This window comes from Arvicola amphibius, chromosome 4 (assembly GCF_903992535.2).
Source record: "Arvicola amphibius chromosome 4, mArvAmp1.2, whole genome shotgun sequence".
Taxonomy (NCBI): Eukaryota; Metazoa; Chordata; class Mammalia; order Rodentia; family Cricetidae; genus Arvicola; species Arvicola amphibius.
The window spans coordinates 58,639,716-58,657,942 of NC_052050.1; the positions used below are offsets into that span (position 1 = coordinate 58,639,716).

The 18,227-nt window shown below is 41.6% G+C and overlaps 1 protein-coding gene across 2 annotated transcripts in view; it reads right to left on the bottom strand.

Moving 5' to 3' along the window:
• Positions 1-18,227, bottom strand: part of Ttc19 (tetratricopeptide repeat domain 19) — a 32,938-nt gene that overhangs the window by 7,928 nt on the left and 6,783 nt on the right. For both annotated transcript variants that reach the window (XM_038324757.2, XM_038324756.2), the window contains one exon: positions 16,285-16,379. In XM_038324757.2, the coding sequence (XP_038180685.1) occupies positions 16,285-16,379 (95 nt within the window). The remainder of the gene's footprint in view (positions 1-16,284; positions 16,380-18,227) is intronic.

Sequence of the window (18,227 nt, forward strand, 5' to 3'; positions counted from 1 at the left end):
ATTGGTTCGTTGAGTAAACAAATGAAAAGAATTAAAAACAGGGGAATTGAAGTGAATATGGAATATATAATAAAGTTCATCAATTATAATTACAGAACTTAAAAACATTAACACCACTATAAAAATGCAACAAGGAAAGCCATTACAAATCAATAAGAAAATGACAAGCCACAAGGCAGGCCTGGGCAATATGACTGTGTAGGGTTGGAGCTTCCCCTATCTCATGTCATCCTGAAAAGCAAACCAGACTTCACTGAGAAAGAGAAGCAGGAAATAAGGCTAGAGGCCAAACTCAGGCTGGCCAGCTGCTCGGAAGGACCACCAAGAAAACCCAATGGCTGCCGGCAGAATCAGTGCCTGTTACATACAAGAACTGGGTAAGTTCTTTTCACATTATTTTCACATAGTCATTGCTGGCTTCCAAGATTATCCTTTTAAGAACGGCGACTATCAGATACCCAATAACAGATAAAGTCTGTTTCATAAACAAAATTTACCATATAGATACACTTTAAAAGACAAGTGGTCCCCAGCACTGCAGATCTGCACAGTTCTGCTAAAGGATCTCAGCCCAATCCTAGCCTCTGAACAAACGATGCTGTGACTGACAAAGCCCCAGGCTTCCTCTCACCAGACCATGGAAAGCACTGAAATTGATCAGATCTAGAGCGCTCACTTCTGTCCTGCCAAATCTTCACTTTTTGTTTGCATGTAATGGGTACAGTCTCACAAAGCATCATGGAATAAAACCCCAGATTTCAGCCCTTGGTGATTAAACACACATGAGCAAATCTTCCTCTTTAAAATCGAGTTCTCTACTTGTATTCCCTTCCTCCTCTGATTTTAGCATAAAACTCTGAAGGGAACTCTCTCGTGGATATAGGCTTATGCTTGTTTTTCTGACTGGGAAGGTGGTTTTATCTTGTGGACCCATCCCTTCACCATTCTCGGAAACAGGGTCTCCCTTTATTTTGCCTAGGCTTGTCGCAAATGCCCCAACTTGTGCGAGTGACCCTCCTACTTCGGTCTCCCAAGTTCTAGAACCACTGGGTATCTGTGATCCTTCTCATGAGCTAATTGCACTCATTAAAAGCATCCAGCCAGTTCTGGAAAAGATGCTCTTTTGGCCACGTCTAACCTATTTCAAATGCTCTAAATCAGCAGCTCTCAAGCTGTGTGTTGAAACCCCTCGAGGGGTGTCAAGGGACCCTTTCACAGGGCTCACCTATGACCATCAGAGAATAAAGATTATATTATTAACTATAAATACATTATGATTCCTAACAGTAGCAAAATTACAGTAGCAAAGAAAATAATTTTATGATGGGGGAATCACAACATAAGGGTACTAAAGGTCTACAGTATTAGGAAGGTTGAGAGCCACTGATCAGGCTTGACTTTTTAAACCAAAGGAAACATTAAGTCAACATTATAGCCCTCGCTAGTAACACTATGGCTTTGCTGTCAAGTATAGACTTCCCTTTTCAAAAAAGAAAAGCATGTGATCCTTTTGAACGGCTTGTCTGGAAACTTACATAAGCCTTATGTTCTAATAAAACATCTTGCTGTTATAAAAAATAAACTAAACTAGGTAATTATTTAGAGGGAAGTATTTCTCAGAGTTTAACACAGTAAATGATTTTATTAAACAAGACATGAAGCTCAAACTACAAGGCTGACCTGGATGAGACTAAAAGGCTTTAAGAACTCCCCCACACGCTTTGCTGAGCTCTCTACCAGGACTTAGCTGAGTTCCACCAAAAACACCCCAAGGTCAATATCCTCCAAAATGTAGACGATCTTTTAATTGTAGCAAAGGAGAAGAGGAATGTCTTGACTCGACCTGACCACCACGTCCTCTGGACCCTGCACCAGCTAGGATACAAGGTGTCTGCTGCAAAGGCACAGCTCTACACCGAGAGGTCGAATACCTGAGGTCCCGGATAAAAGATGGGCAGCACTGATTGTCAACAGCTTGAACTGAAACCAGAACCAACATACCCCAACCTACAACCAAAAGGCAAGTAAGGGGAATTCCTGGGTTCAGTGGAATATCGCCACCTCTGGATTCTGCAATTTGCAGAAATAGCCAGCCCTCTCTATGAATCCACCAAAGGAGGGGAAGGTCCCTTGAATAGGGGACAGACAGGCTTTCAATGCCTTAAAACAGCTTTTCGGTAAACACCAGGGCTTGCCCTTCTAGATATAACTAAATCTTTTCAGTTGTTTGTAGAAAACAATCAGGGGGTGGCAAAGGAGTATTGGCTCAAAAACTGGAGAGACCTGTGGCCTATCTATCTAAAGATTGGACACAGTCACCCAGGGTTGGCCCCCATGCCTACAAATTATTGTGGTCACTGTACTACTAGTCAAAAATGATGACAAACTTACCATGGGCCAAACTCTAGCCATCACCACCTCCCACTGAATTCATCAGAGGCCCTCTGTGCCCCCCCAAAGGAAAAAGGTCCTGAACATGGTTGGACCATTGTGTGGAAGCAGTAAGACAACTTTGAGGGAGACAGGGAAAGGGGTTCACATGTACCACCAAGGTCAATTTCAGCATGACCACTGGGGATGTGAGACCTGAGCCCCAGGATGGGGAATCAATAGTGATGAACACATAGATAGTCACATAGAAGAAAACTCTCTCTGTGTTGTTCCCAGGACATGCAATCCCACATTAATTATCCTTAAACATTGGGATTTGTTTCTCTAAAAAGATGGGACACAGGGCTAACCTGGTAAATCAGAACAGACAAGATAGGCAAAGACCCAAGAACAGAATTCACCATCCAGAAAGCCAGTTTTGCCCAGTCCTCCTAGACCCAAAGGACCTCTGATAAAATAAAAGATCAGCCTCTTCTCCCCAAAAAAGGAGTCCAGACCTATGAGGCACCAGCCATCACCAGACCTAAGGGACCCAGCCATGATCAGACCTATGGGGCCCAGCCTTCACCAGCCCCAGTGTCTACTATCAAAGAAGGCTAGACCTAAGGGACCCCAGCCATCATCACATCTAAGGGGCCCCAGCCATAACCAGACCAATGGAGTCCCAGGCATTAACAACTCCAACCCCATGGTCAATGCCCCCTTCCACCTTCAGATACTGTTCTGCTGGAGAAATCACCCCTGCTTGGGATCATCAATGCTACATATGCTTATTTGAATGCTACCCATCCTAACCCCACAATGGATTGTTGGCTTTGGCTAGACCCCAAACCTCCCTTTTACATTGGGATTGTCCTCAAGGAAGGTACCCCATCAACTCTAACTGGTCTGGGAAGTCCTCTGTATATGTATTGCTTTTATTGGTTAATGAATAAAGAAGCTACTTTCGGCTAATGGCTTAACAAAATATAGCCAGGCTGGAGAAGATAGAGTAGGCAGAGTCAGGGAGAAGCCACGGAGCTGCCAAAGGAGAAAGATGCAAGCCGCCAGCCAGAACCTTGCCAGGAGCCTCATGGTAAAATATAAAATAATAGAAATGGGTTAATTTAAGATATAAGAGCTAGCTAGCAATACACTTAAGTGGTTGGCCAAGCAGTAATTTAAATAACATAGTTTCTGTGTGATTATTTGAAGTCAGGGTGGTCTGGAAACACACTAGCGGCCTCACCCAACACCTAATAGTTCCCCTTGCATCTTCCAGAGCTCCATGCCCAACCTAACTTTGGGGGACCTCCAGGGAGAGGAAATATGTTTTAACTCTTTCAACTACCCTCTAGCAAATATCACCCTACTCCTCAATTTGTACAAACTCCAGCACTTAAGCCTCCCTAACACCAAATGGGCTGCCTTAAACCAAACTACCCTCTTGGTAGCCCTCCATCAACTTGGTTTGCCTGTACTTTTGGCTTGACACCCTGCCTCTCCCTAGGACATTTCTCTGAGAAGGACAAGCCTGAGCTTTGTGTATTAGTTCATATTGTGCCTCAAGTCCTATACTATAAAGAGGAGGCAGGGAGAATGTATATGGGAACTACAGGCTTATTTTGCACTAGGAGGACACCTCCTATACTTGTCCCCCTCCTGACAGAGGCAGCATTGCAGGGTTTACCACCCTCCGGACATCAGTCTTAATCACTGGAGAATCATAACCTGCACGTCCTAAACAAACAAACCAACAGAGACATTTCCCACTTCCATTCTTCCATGTCTTTTCTAGAAAATCAAGTTGATACACTGACTGAAGTGGTCCTGTAAAACTGCCGTGGCTGGGCCTACTTTTCTTTAGGGAGGGAGATGTATGCATGGCCCTGGGAGAAACACACTGCTTCTATGCCTACCATTCACGTGTTATTAGAGAGACCCTAATAAAAGAAAATATCCTTACTAGGAAGGAGGAAAGAAAACAAAGTACCAACTAGTATGAATTACTTTTCAACTGGTCCCCTAACTGACAACCATCATCAACATGTTCCTTGTTCTACTGTTTGTCACCTACGCTGTCTATGCCACTGCATGCTCTGTCAAGACCACACGGGCACTGTCAAGCTCATGATTCTAAAGGCACAGGACAACCCCCTACTTGAGCCCCTAGACGAAGACTCATTTCATTAGTCATAAGACAAGAGGGAATGAAGGGAGCAGACAAAAGAAGCTTGACTTTAGACTCCATTATACCTGAGAACTTTCCAATGGATGAATAACCTCCTCCCTTAACCATAGAAACAGTCTCTATGCATCTTTAGTTCTCTAGAAACATTATGGCTGTTCTTAACAACAGATGGAACAAATGAATCTGATTGGTTGGACGGAAAAGTCTGCATTGTATGTTGTAGATGAAGACTGTTCTTTCTTTTCCTGGTCACCCAGACCCAAATAATCACACAGAAACTATATTAATTACAATACTGTTTGGCCTATTAGCTCAAGCTTATTAACTAGCTCTTATATCTTAAATTAATCCATAATTCTTATCTATGTTTAGCCACCTTTTCTCAGAGTAGCATTCTCATCTTGCTTCCTCTGCATCTGACTGACAACTGCATCTCTGCCTTTCCTCCTCCCAAAATTCTCTTAGTCTGGTCACCCTGCCTATGCTTCCTGCCTGGCTACTGGCCAATCAGTGTTTTATTAAACCAATATGAGTGGCAAATCTTTACAGTGTACAAGAGCATTATCTCACAACAGTATGTTCGTTGACAATTATGGAATTAAGGAAAAGTCCCAATCTTTGATTTCTGACTGATGGAAATTTTAACTATAACTTGGCAACAGACGTTTGTGATTTTTATGCTTATAAACTCGCTTTTGCCCCTGTTCAGGACTCTCAGGGGAAACAAGGCTCCTGAGTCCTTGTCCTGCAGGTCTGATCCATCTGTGACCTGTGTGATTTAATAACATCTTTAGAACCAATAAGTGTTGTCTCTCTCCTTCCTCATGGCACATAATGAACTAGGTATAATAAAATTTCCACAATAAAATGCTCCATAGAAAAAGCAAATAGCAGGAAGTAACAGTATATCATTCATATAAAGTTTAAGAACACATTAGCCCTTCTATGTATTGCATATATGTGTACATATACACACACACACACACACATAATAGGTAAACAAGAATAAATTAAGGACAGTAATTATATCTGGGCAGGCAACAAAACAAAAGACCCTAAGGCAAGAAAGTAAAATACTAAAATTTGTCAAGGTGGGATACTAAAGACTTTCCATTTCATTCTTCCAGAGAGCTCCTACATCAACACAAAACAGAAGGGAAACAGAGAGCTGCCTCCAGGTCTGCAAGGACAAACACAGACCAAAGAAGTCTCAAAAATATGACAAGAAAGGCTAAGAAAGAAAGAAATTAAACCACGGCTTTGATACAAGACAGTGAAAACGTACTCAGCAAAGTCTGAAGATTATGAATATAAGCTAAAACCTGTGAGAATAACTAGAGAGAATCTGTCTCTGGTGAGGGACAGTCTGCTAAAAAGAAATCTGGGACTCTTAAGTGGTTATCAGAAATGTGGTCAGTAGCTGGGCTTGGGGCAGGAAAAGGAGCTCACAAAAAACTGATTTTGTAAAAAGATCACTATAGAATCTCATCTAGAGAAACTAGACAAAATGAGTAAGGGCAGAGAAAACTTGGACAGCATTCATTATAAACCAGTCAGACTTAAGAAGTGTTTCAAATATTCCACCCAGTAACTAGCAGGCACAAGGTCCAAGGTTCAATTCCTAGTACTCAAAGAGAGATCCCAAATATAACATTCGTCAGGGCAAACCTCATCTGAGCAGATGCCAGTAAATCCAAAGGGCTGAGCACATACAGCAACCTATCTGTCACACAAGAATACGTCAGGATGAACAGAAGGAAACTTGGAAAATAATCACCTTCCTAAATATCTTAAGCTACCAAGGAACGTATAAGAAAAACTACAAAATACTTGGAAATGAACAAAAACAAAAATGTATCAACATTTGTAAAATGCAGGTTAAGTTAGAAAAGAAAAATCTTAAATCAGTAACCTAATTTCTCATGTAAGTTAGAAAAAAAGAGCAAAATTGGTTCCAGATGGCAACAATTATAACAGAGATTAAAATAAAAATGACACACAACACAGAAAAATAGAAAAATATTAATGAAACCTAAAACTGCCCCTTTGAAAGTCTAATAAACCTGACAAAAGCCAAGAAAAAATTATGGCTCACTAAGCGGGCTGTCACACTGAGAGTGGTAAACACAATCCAGAACTTCCCGGCAGGCTCAGAACTCGCAGGGTGTGTGTGTGCTATAGTCAGTTTTAGAGCTGGGGTGGGCCACTACTCATAGTTCACTGATAAGGAAACTGAGAACAAAGATGTTAAATTATCTACCCGAGTAACAGATGCTTAAAACTCTACTTCCAAGTTTTAACACTCATGAAACCAAATACTATATGCCAAATACTTTACTTTTCACCAATATTTTGGTTTAAAATATGTAAACAAATGAAACTCTGGAGGGAAAGAAAGAATCAATGTGAAAATTACTGTATAACTTTCTTCTGAGAAAGTAACATTTCAAATTCATCCACTCAAACATTTCATTCATTGTTTATTGTTCTTATTACAATATTATTATTGTTTTGTTTCTCAGGACAGACTTTCTGGCTGTCCTGAACCTCACTCTGTAGACCAGGCTGGCCTCGAATTTAAAGAGATCCTCCTGCCTCTGCCTCTCTAGTGCCAAGTGCCACCACACCCAGCTCATTCTCGTGCAAGGTGGCTCAGTGAGTTTTATTAATGCTTGGTGTGCTTGGTATTGCAGAGTTCAATCAAGAAAATTGAGGGTGTGGGGGCTAGAGAAATGGCTCAGTGGTTAAGAGCACTTGTTCAAGAGGTCACAAAGTTCAGCTCCCAGCACCTACGTTGGGGAGTTCAAAACCCTTAACTCCATTTCCAGGACATCTGATACCCGTGACCTCCACAGCTGCCCATGCATACGCATCTGGCATAAACCCATACAGTCACACATACAGATTAATCTTCAGAAAACAAAATAACAGACGGCTGGCTGGCAAGGAGGCTCAGCGAGTCAGGCACTTGCCACCAAGCCTGACAACCAGACTTTGAGAGCAGAGAAGTGCAGAACGGAGACGCCAGCTCCCACAGTGATTCTCTGACCTCCATGTGCTCCCCATGGCACACATGCAACACACAAGATTAAAATGGAAGAAGTGTGAATGTGTAAGTAATAAAGGAGAAAAGGGGGGCTGGAGAGAGGGCTCAGCAGTAAAGAGCACTGCCTGCTCTTCCAAAGGTCCTGAGTTCAATTCCCTGCAACCACATGATGGCTCACAACCATCTGTAATGAGGTCTGGTGCCCTCTTCTTACATGCTGGCATACATGCAGACAGAACACCATACATGTAATAAATAAACAAATCTTAAAAAATAAAAATAGAGGAAAAAGTTGCTAAAATATTCAAGTTCCTGATTATTCTAATGCACAAAACAGAGAAACTGTGCCACAGCTGACATCAATACAGTTCTACCACAACAAAAGAAAGGAGTTATGGATCGGTCCCAAAGACACAAACTAGTGCTGCATAAGAGATCAGCATTCAATGTTGTGCAACAGCGTACTCAACATTCAAGCAAGACTAGTTTTCTCTAGATATATTAATAAATCTATTTGTTCAGCATGGTACCAAATTATATATAAGTTTTTCTGAAAACAATTATTTCATACTGGTAGCCCATGAACAGAAAGAAAGAAAGAAAGAAAGAAAGAAAGGAAGGAAGGAAGGAAGGAAGGAAGGAAGGAAGGAAGGAAGGAAGGAAGGAAGGAAGAAAAGAAGGATGAAGAAGGGGTAACAGGCTGACACACAGCTGTCTGAAACAACTGCCACAGTAACCGTAAACCCTGGAATACAATCACTAGCAACTGAAAAGCAATTGGTTTGGAAAAGTGGCCCAAAGACTGGTGTATGACCAAGAACCTGGCAAACACATCCAGAAGACAAGTGTAAGGAAAGAAAAGACTGAACACTCTTCCAGGGAAATACAGTCCCCTGAAGACACAGGTAAACTTCCCCTCCGTAACCTTGCTCAGGAAATGAGCTACCACAAATCCCCACACCAAGACGCTCTTGGGGCCAGCAAAGATGGCTCAACAGGTAAAGGTATTTGCCATGACAACCAGTCAACCCGAGTTCAATTCCTGGAATTCAAGTAAATGTGAAAAGGGAGAACAGACCCCATTAAGTTCTTTAGGCCCCCCACAGCAATTGTCTTAATAAGGTGAGCTGTCTCACCACCCAAGATCCTAAGTCTAAGCCTGCTCTATCTTCTTAAAAGACCCAACTTTACCTTTTTTTTTTTAAAAAAAAAATATTTCTTATTGTTTATTTATTTTATGTGCATCGGTGTGAAGGTGTCAGATTCCCTGGAACTGGATCTTCAGACAGTTGTGAGCTGCCATGTGGGTACTGGGAACTGAACCTGGGTCCTCTGGAAGAGCAGTCAGCTGAGCCATCTCTCCAGCCCCCCAACTTTACCTTTAATAAGACATGGGATCCAATTCCAATCCATGAGAGGGACAGTCTACGCACAGACTCCAGGAACACTGCCACTCTGGGATGAGGTTCCTGGAAACTGCTATCCAGCCATAAAAGAGCAGAAGAAAGCCCAGACAGGGGAGTGGCAGCGCAGGTAGGAAGAACCAGATTTTATATGAATTCAACCAGCCACCCAACCATCAGTCAGTACAGCCCACCCCTTTAATTCAGCTGACATTCTCTGCTCCTGATGATGGTAAAGGTGTACAAACTTATTCAGATGGTAATCACCACAAAATACAGAAATAGAGTGCAAATCCAGTAGCGTAAACTACACACTCTGGAGACTGACAAAGTGATTCTATGCAATTCACATGAAAAATGTCAAGTCCTGTGAAAATTAGGAGACATTTCTATGAAAGTAGCATGTGTAAGCTGCTACCACATGTTTACACTCAATATAATTTAACAATGTTTACTCTTACAAGACTCATCCAGTAAATAGAAAATTGTTCTTAATGATAGTTTCCTATAAGAAACTAGTGGTCAACTTTACAAGTAATGTCTAGCTAAATTAAAAAGCGACACACTAAAACTCTTGAAAGAACAGAAGAAAAATGGAAAAGCAGTAGGACATCGAGATTGTCAGGTGACCTGCCTGACTTCAGGGCACTGAGCCCCAAAGTAACCAGCCTTTGCCTCACTTCCTGCAACTCAAATCCAAACACAATGCCTGGCACAAGATAGCTATTTTGTATTTATTAAAAATTAATAAAAGTTGGGGCTAAGCAGATGGTTCAACAGTAAAGAGCATGTGATGCTCTTGCAGAGGTTCAGAGTTCAATTCCCAGCACCCTACTGCCTGTAACCCCAGTTCCAAGGGTTCCAAAGCCCTCTTCTGGCTTCCCTAGGAACCTGCACTCATGAGTTTATATGCACACAGACACAAGCAAAAAAAAAAAAAATTCTATGTAATCATACCCTCTGTTAAAGAACCCTGAATTATTGTAAAGATCCTTGAGGTGCAGGCATAGCTTTATGGCAAGCTCCCCTGTTTCTTTTTTTCTTATTTATTTATTTTTAATTAAAAAATTTCCGCCTCCTCTCCACCTCCCATTTCCCTTCCCCTCCCCCCCTCCCCCTCCCTCTCCAGTCCGAAGAGCAGTAAGAGTTCCCTGCCCTGTGTGAAGTTCAAGGTCCTCCCCGCCTCCATCCAGGTCTAGGAAGGTGAGCATCCAAACAGGCTAGGCCCCCCAAATCCAGTATATGTAGTAGGATCAAAATCCAGTGCCATGGATTTTCCAGACTATTCTGTGTGTCTGGGACAGCACTGTGCCAGTCTGGATAACTCATAACAGTAGTTTCATCAAGCAAAGCAAGTGTGTCTAAGTAAGCTTGAGAATGTTTCAACCACTATTTAATATTGAAAACCATTTAATTTTAGTTTTCCAGCAAAAACTAAGGATAAGAATGAGTTCCAGACAGGCCAGGTGTGGTCCTTCTCTGATTTGGCTTTTTGATTTGGGGAAGTAAGGAACTGTGAATGATTATGACTGTATGTATAGTTGACTTTTAGCATCGCACATACATGTGTGCTCCTACCGTTAAGTTTCCTGTGTATATAAGTTTTGATTATTTCATCAAGCTAATGTGGAAATGCTTAGTTCAAGCAATAAAGTTTAGTAATTTAAAAAAATTCTATGTAAAAAACTTAATAAAAACAAATGAAATACACATTGTCATGCACATCACAAAAAAAAATCCTAAAGAGAACACAAACTATATAACTCATTAATACACACTTAATAAAACCTTCGGACGCCAAGGGCAGCTGGCCTAGTGTGTGGCAGCAAACAATGAGATGCTGTCTCTTACAAGATGCAAGGTCTAAATGACACCAAGCTGTCCTCTGATCTCCAAGCACACACCATAATACTCACCCCCCCCCCAAGAAAAGCACAAACAAATGATAAGCCACCACATAAGACATCTATATTCTAAATCCTGTCAATAAAGCTGATAAGGTTATAGAATAAGCTTCAAAGAGGGGCACACAGCCTTATCACAATAATAAAAGCTAATAGTTAACATCTTCTGAGTTGCAACTATGTATCAGTCACTATTCTAATACATTAACTCCTCCAATTCCGAAGATTCAAAGAGAATACTGCTCTTAATTTCCTACTAGAGATCAAGAGGTTAACTAATTTAACCAAATCAGCTACAACTCCAGCTCCATGCCTGCCAACCTGCTGCCACATGACTCCCACCATGATGGTCATGGACTCTAATCATCTCAAACAGTAAGCTCCAAATAAACCCTCTTTTCTGTTAAGTTGTCTTTGTCATGGTGTCTTATCATAGCAACAGCGAAGGAACTAAGACAAGAACCGAGCCCCACAGATGTCCACTGACCTTCGCAGGCAGATACCTGCATACATGAATACCTGGGCATGTACACACATACACAAATAAATGAATACAATACAATTATTTTAAAATAAAAATTTAAAGCAACAAGAAAGTAAGTTAACGCCAAAGAAAACAAAATGCTGAAAATAAAATTGGCAATAAAATTATATAATCATGTTACCTGGCTCAGCAAGTAATATTATATATAGAAACAAGTAAAGATTGTAATCTTAACTCTTCCGTAAGTCAACAGCTTCCAAAAATTAAAATTAGGAAATAATGATTTTATACTTTCAGGAAAATACAAAAGCTTAGTAAGCACTGTCAAATAAACCCAAGGACATGCACTCCATCCCAGAGTCTACATCAGTAAAGTCAGGGATGTGGCCACTTAAATGGAAAGGAACTGCACTCCATCCCAGAGCCCACATCTGAAAAGCCAGGGATGCGGCACTCTTAAATGGAAAGGTGAGGTGGATCCTGGGGATGCTGGCCAGCCAGCCGAGCCTAACGGGGAAGCTCCAGGTCAAGGAAACCAATAATGTGGAATGACACCACAGGCTGACTTCTGGCCTCCACTCATAAGTGCACCCACACAGCACATGTGTATTGGTTCAGCTGAAAATAGATGGGACAGGGTGTGGCAAGGAAATGCTATTTAAAGTAAGTCTTCCAATACATTTGACTTTTAATACTATGTGAGCTGTAGAAATTAAGTTGGAAGAAAAATACATATGCATACTAAAATAAAATATGCAGAAAAACACAAATGAACTATAAAATTACAAATCTCAAACAACCAGAAAAAAATGTCTAATTTTTAAATCATTCAGCCCTTGGTATATGTATTATAAAAAATTAAGCTCTTCTAAACCACAGACGCTACTATGTAATTGAATTGTATGTTTTGTCAAATGCTAACCTTGAATTTGCTACAGGGTCTCTTACTGGGACTAGGGTAGACTGACTGGCCAGCCAGTGAGCCCCCAAGATTCCCATCCCTACCTCCCCACTGCTGTTATTACCGGAGAACTGTACCACATGCAGCTTTCTTATGTCGGTGCCAGGGACAGAACTTGGTTCTCATGCTTGCAATGCAAGCACTTTATCAGCTGAGCTATCACCCCAAGCGTCATTATTTTATGTTTTCTTCAATAATTACACATGTATCAAAGAGGGCCAAAAAAACCCAGACCAGGGGCTGGAGAGATGGCTTAGTGGTTAAGAGCACTGACTGCTCTTCCAGAGGTCCTGAGTTCAATTCCCAGCAACCCACATGGTGGCTCATAACCATCTGTAATGAGATCTGGCGCCCTCTTCTGGCCTGCAGGCATACATGGTGTACACTGTGTACATAATAAATAAATTTTAAAAATTTAAAAAAAAAAAAAAAACCCAGACCAATTTGTAATGTCATTTTCAGTAATATCCTTTTGGTACAGGGCTAGTCATACAGAATACACACAAATTTTGTGTTTTTGTTGTGTGCCAAGTGCATGTATATGACTGGTATGCCTGCATTTGGAGGTCATAGGTCAACCTCAATAATGTTCTTCAAGGGCTGTCCACTTTGTTTTTGAGACAAGGTCTCTCACTGTGACCTCGAAAACACTGATAAGGTTAGGCTGGCTGGCCAGGAAGCCGCAGGGATCCTCCTGTCTCCAGCACTGGGATTTTAAGCACCCATCATCATATCTTGTAATTACATGGGTTCTGGGGATTGAACTTAGATCCTAAAGTTGGCACGGAAGGCCTTTTATGGACTAAGCTATCTCCTCAGCATCCCCTTTCTTTGTTAAGACAGTCTCACTCTGTAGCCCAAGCTGTTCTTAAACTCACAGTAATCCTTTTGCCTCAGCTTTCCTAATGTTGAAAATGCAGGCATGAGCCATTACAGTTGAATTTGGCAAATCATTTACCATGCCGGAGTCTGATGCCAGAATTCATATTTTAAAAACCCAGATATGGTGGCACATGCTTGTAATACCAACACTAGGGAAGCAGAGACGGGAGGGTTACTGCGGCTCGATGACCAGTCTAGGCTACTTGGCAAGTTCTAAGACAGTGAGTATATCTGACTTCCCAAAACACAAAGGACAACATCTGAGGACAACACCCAAGATGGACTGTCCTTTCAATGTGTGCACATGAGCATGCACATTCACACACAAAGAAATTTGCTTGCATCTCCAACAAGCATTCTTTTACCAAAAAAAAGTATATTTTCACAGTATATTATTAAAAGTCAGGTTATAATAGAAAGTAAACAGCTGCTCTTTCCTGGCGAAAGGATTAGCCTTACTTTTTTGTAATGCTCTCCAGAATTTTCTTTAGAAAATTAGTTAACTATTTTTGAAGCTGGAAAAAGCTTTATGCTCTTTTTTCTAATTTATTTATTATGTATACAGTGTTCTATCTGCATGGCAGAGGAGGGAACGTGATCGGAATTACAGATGTTTGTGACCCCATGTAGTTGCTGGGAATTGAACTCAGGACCTCTGGAAGAACAGCCCGTGCTCTTAACCTCTGAGCCATCTCTCTAGCCCCAAGCTTTATACTCTTAATAAAGGTATACAGGAATATAACTGAAGTTTTATAGTCTTAATCAAAGGATTAAAATGCAGTTCACTTGGTAAAGTGCTTGCCTAGCAAATCCACAGCACAACAGAAATCAGTATAGTATAACTCTAGCACTTGGAAGGTGGAGGCTGGATGTTGAGAATTATGAAGTCATCCTCAGCTCTACTGTAAGTGTGAGGCCAGCCTGGGATACATGAGACCCTGGACAGAGTGAGAAAGAGACACAGATGAAATAAATCAAGAGCTACTGACAATGGCTCACACTAGTGAAGTGGATGAGGCAGAAGAGTGCCTTAAAGTTGGTGCCAGTCGCCAGTACTCTGGAGGTAGAGGCAGGCGGATCTCTGTGAGTTCAAGTCTGATCTACAAGAGTTAGCTCCAGGACAGGCTCCAACGCTACAGAAAAACCCGTCTTGAAAAACCAAAAACAAACAAACAAATAAATAATGTTGATGCCAGTCTATATCAGCAATATCACATCCAAGAAAGAGAGAGAGAAGAAAAAGGAAGAAAGGGGGGAGGGAGAGGAAAAGAGAGTGGGAAGGGAGAGAGGAAGAGAGAAGAGGGAGGGAGAGAGGAAGAAAGCCCTTGTTAGGTGCTAGGCACTCTTCCAGGCACTAAGGATTTAATACAACAAATGGCATCTTGATCTCTTTTTGGTAGAGAAGACAAATACTAAAGAGTTGTACAAAAATGTACTTCTATGCCTGCATCAGGACAGACCTTTGAGGAAGACACTGAGCAGACTTGAATGAAGAAAGGCAGTGGTGAGAGCAGTCTAGGGAGAAGGCTTATTGAATGAAAAGGCCTGAGGCGGTATGGGCTCGAGACGTCCAAGACCAGGGAAAAGAGCAATGTGGTCAGTAAGCACAGAGAAGAGACAGAAGGTAAGGATGCCACAGAAGCAGGTGGGAGCCAGAGAATGGATCCTTGTAAGGACTGTAAATTTATTCTAAAGGCCATACAGAAGCATTAATTTTCCTGTTGTGTGGACAACAGATTACTTGAGGGAGTATAGGGAAGGAAGTAGAAAAAACTGAGATCAGCATGCAAACCAAAAGATGATGGCCTACACAATCAGTGGGTAAAAGGGTGAGAGATGTAGTCTAATGTGGATGAGTTTTCACAGCTGATCTAACATAACTTGTTGGTAGATTAGGTATAAGGAAGAACTCACAGAGAATCCTTAGGTGAATGCTGGTGTCACTTACTAACCTGGGGCTGACCAGGGAAGAAACTTTTGAGCAGCAGAAATCAAGAGACCTATTTTGAACAAATCTAATGTTGGATAACCATTGAACAGTCTAGCCATTGTAAGACCAGACCCCTAAGTGCTGTCTTGGTGCCAGTGGGAGGAGGTATAAACATAATAGTTAAATGTTATGGGACTACACGACATTTCCTAGGGTGTGAACCAGAAGGAAAAGCAGCAGGTGAAGACTCCATCTGGAAATAAGGATGAGGAAGAGGAAGGATCAGTGAGATGTCCCAGAAGTCAAAGGGTATTGTTTCCTATAGGAGACAGTGATCCCATGAATCAAAGCTACTAAGAACACTTGACTATGTTCAAAAGAGTTAGAAGACACAAGGCATAGACAATGCTTCGCAGGAGCCTTACTTAGGGATGAAAAGTTGCTCATGGTCTCCTAGCATCTTGCTACCTCTTGGCACAGAGTCAGTATTTAACAAGTTTCTCTATAAATGTAAAATCTGCATATTCCTAGTACTTCAAATCAAGTAAGAAATCCAAACAAAAGCCAGGTGTAGAGGCATACACCCTTAATCTAAGCCTCAAGAGGCAGAGACGGGTGTTATCTCAGAATTAGTGGTCTATATAGCAAGTTCCAGGCCAGCCAGGACATGAGATCCTGTCTCAAAACAAAAACAGAGAATTTTAAAGACCCCAGCCTTCATGAGTACAGATGACCTTAATGAACATGAACTTTCTCTTCTTCCTTAACTTGCTGCCTATTTAGATTCATTTTCTTTCTCTCTAATCTAGGGATTGGTACCTGGCAGCTAAGTGCTCTCCCATCCAGCTCTACTTTAAGAAAGGACTTCCTTACGTATTTGTCCATTTCCTAAAATTACAGATGTAGCAGAAGTTAACAGCAAATTTATGAACCTGTCACCTAAGAGGGCTAGTCATATAAACAAACACCCTACTTCAAGTGCGGTTAAGACAGCCACTTACTTCCCAGAACAGACAATTTGCCCACCCGCAACGCGGTTCTTCCCCTTATGGAACATTCAGCAATGGAAACTTGTGGAGAAAATCCAACACCTACACAAGTAAATTTTCCTACCTGACATAGTATCTTCTGCTAATTCCTTTTCTCTTTCAATTTTTTCCTCTAGAGTTGAAATGCAGAATTCATAGCCAGCAAGGGCGAATTCCTGTCTAGAAAGAAGTATCAACAATCAATCAGCTGTGCTCACATTTTCTCAAACGCTTTACCCTCATAATTACAGTTCTGATCTAAGCATTATCAATACTGGAAAGTTTCTATCTCTGGGCTGTCAATCTGTATTTCTCCAAAGTTTATCTGCTTTGAAGTCATTTGTTTTAAGTTAATTAAGAGATGCTGTCAACGTTTTCATGCTGTGTAGCCATTAATCTTCCATATCTCCCACCATAGTTTCCAGTCTGTCTCTCCACATAGCAGAGCCCCACCCTGAGGTTCCCAACTGTTGCCATCATGCACTTCTGGGGCTGAACATTTCTCTCAAGCTGTGTTTTGACTTAAGCTTTTTTTATTATTATTCTATGGAAATCAAAATACTAGCTATACCACGGGAAGGCTTGACATATAGTCCTGGGCTCTGAAGCATCCAGCCTGACACTGGATAGCTTCTATAGAGTTGCAAAGGAACAGGAAGAAATTCCTTTTTCAATTCTGGTTCTTGCTCTTCCATGTTGGTTCTATTTTCTTACCACAACTGACACTGTCAAGTTCAATCTTTATCCTCTAGTGCTTAGCTAGGAGGGATCTAATGAACCAGTGCTCCGTTTTATTCTCAGGAGAAAACACCTTCCTTCTCCAGTCCCAAACCTTGGCTGAATAAAGCCTCCAGTCCCGAGGCAAGAGGGGACACCACAAGATGCGGTCTGAGTAAAAGGTCCACAGACAACTCCCTATCTTCCCAGGGCCTCACACATGCTAGGCAAGCACTCTGACACTGACTTATATACACCCCAACACTCAGTTTCTGTAAGTCCCACAGCCTGGCAATGTGTTTTCTTATCTCGCGCTTTGCTTAATAAAACAGCATGAAAAAAGTAAACTAACTTAAGTACTGTTAATAGACAGTTAAAAGCTTTCAGTTCTGCAAGACTTCAAATCTTATTTTTCAGCATTCATGATTTATTTGCTTTGAGCTTCTACTTGTCAGAGGAATTGCGACAGCATTAACATCTAGTCCTGTAGGATGCTATGCTCTAGAGTGGCTACAGCTGCAGTGTTCTCTGGCACCAGCCAAACTTGAAGCTCAAGATCTAAGTCAAGAGCTATGTTGTGTTTTCTGTCTAAAATCCAGGCTAGCCTATGTTACAGAACAAGCCCCTATCTCAAAGCCCAGAAAGACTTGAAGTAAAGTCCCACAGAAGTTCCAGCCTATCTAGTGCCCAATCAACATGCAGAGAAACTAGCAGGCTAATGAAAATGGAGCAGCTGACTAGAAGAGAAGCCAGGGTTGGGACCTCTACCTCAAAGAGCAACTTTTTTGAACTGCATCAAGCTTGATGTGACATCAAATCTCTGCAGCAGCTAAAACCTAAAGGACACCAACCTTACTTCTCTCCCTAAACTCATGCCCTAGATATGTTCCTGATTTACCATGATACCATGTGCTCCCCCTTCGAAATCTACCTAGAGACAAAGGAAAGAAAAGTTGTGCCAGGTAATGTTTTGCCCTCTAGAACCCAGAGAAAAGCAACTAAGATGAAGAACAGCTGAAACAATGCCCTGATACCGGCTTCGAAGGCAAACACTGCGGCATTCTCTTGTCTGATCTGGGTGGTGCCTACACCACCAGGTGATTACAAGGTATACAAGAAAGCAAACTGAGCAAGCCAGCAAGCAGTGTTCCTCTGTGACTTCTGCTTCTGCTTCAGTTCCTGTCTCCAGGTTTCTGCTTTGAATTCCTGCTGTGACTTTCCCCCAGTGATACCGTGTGATGTAACAGTTGTTAAACAAAATAAACCCTTTCCTCCCCAAGTTTCTTTTGGTCATGGTGTTTCGCTACAACG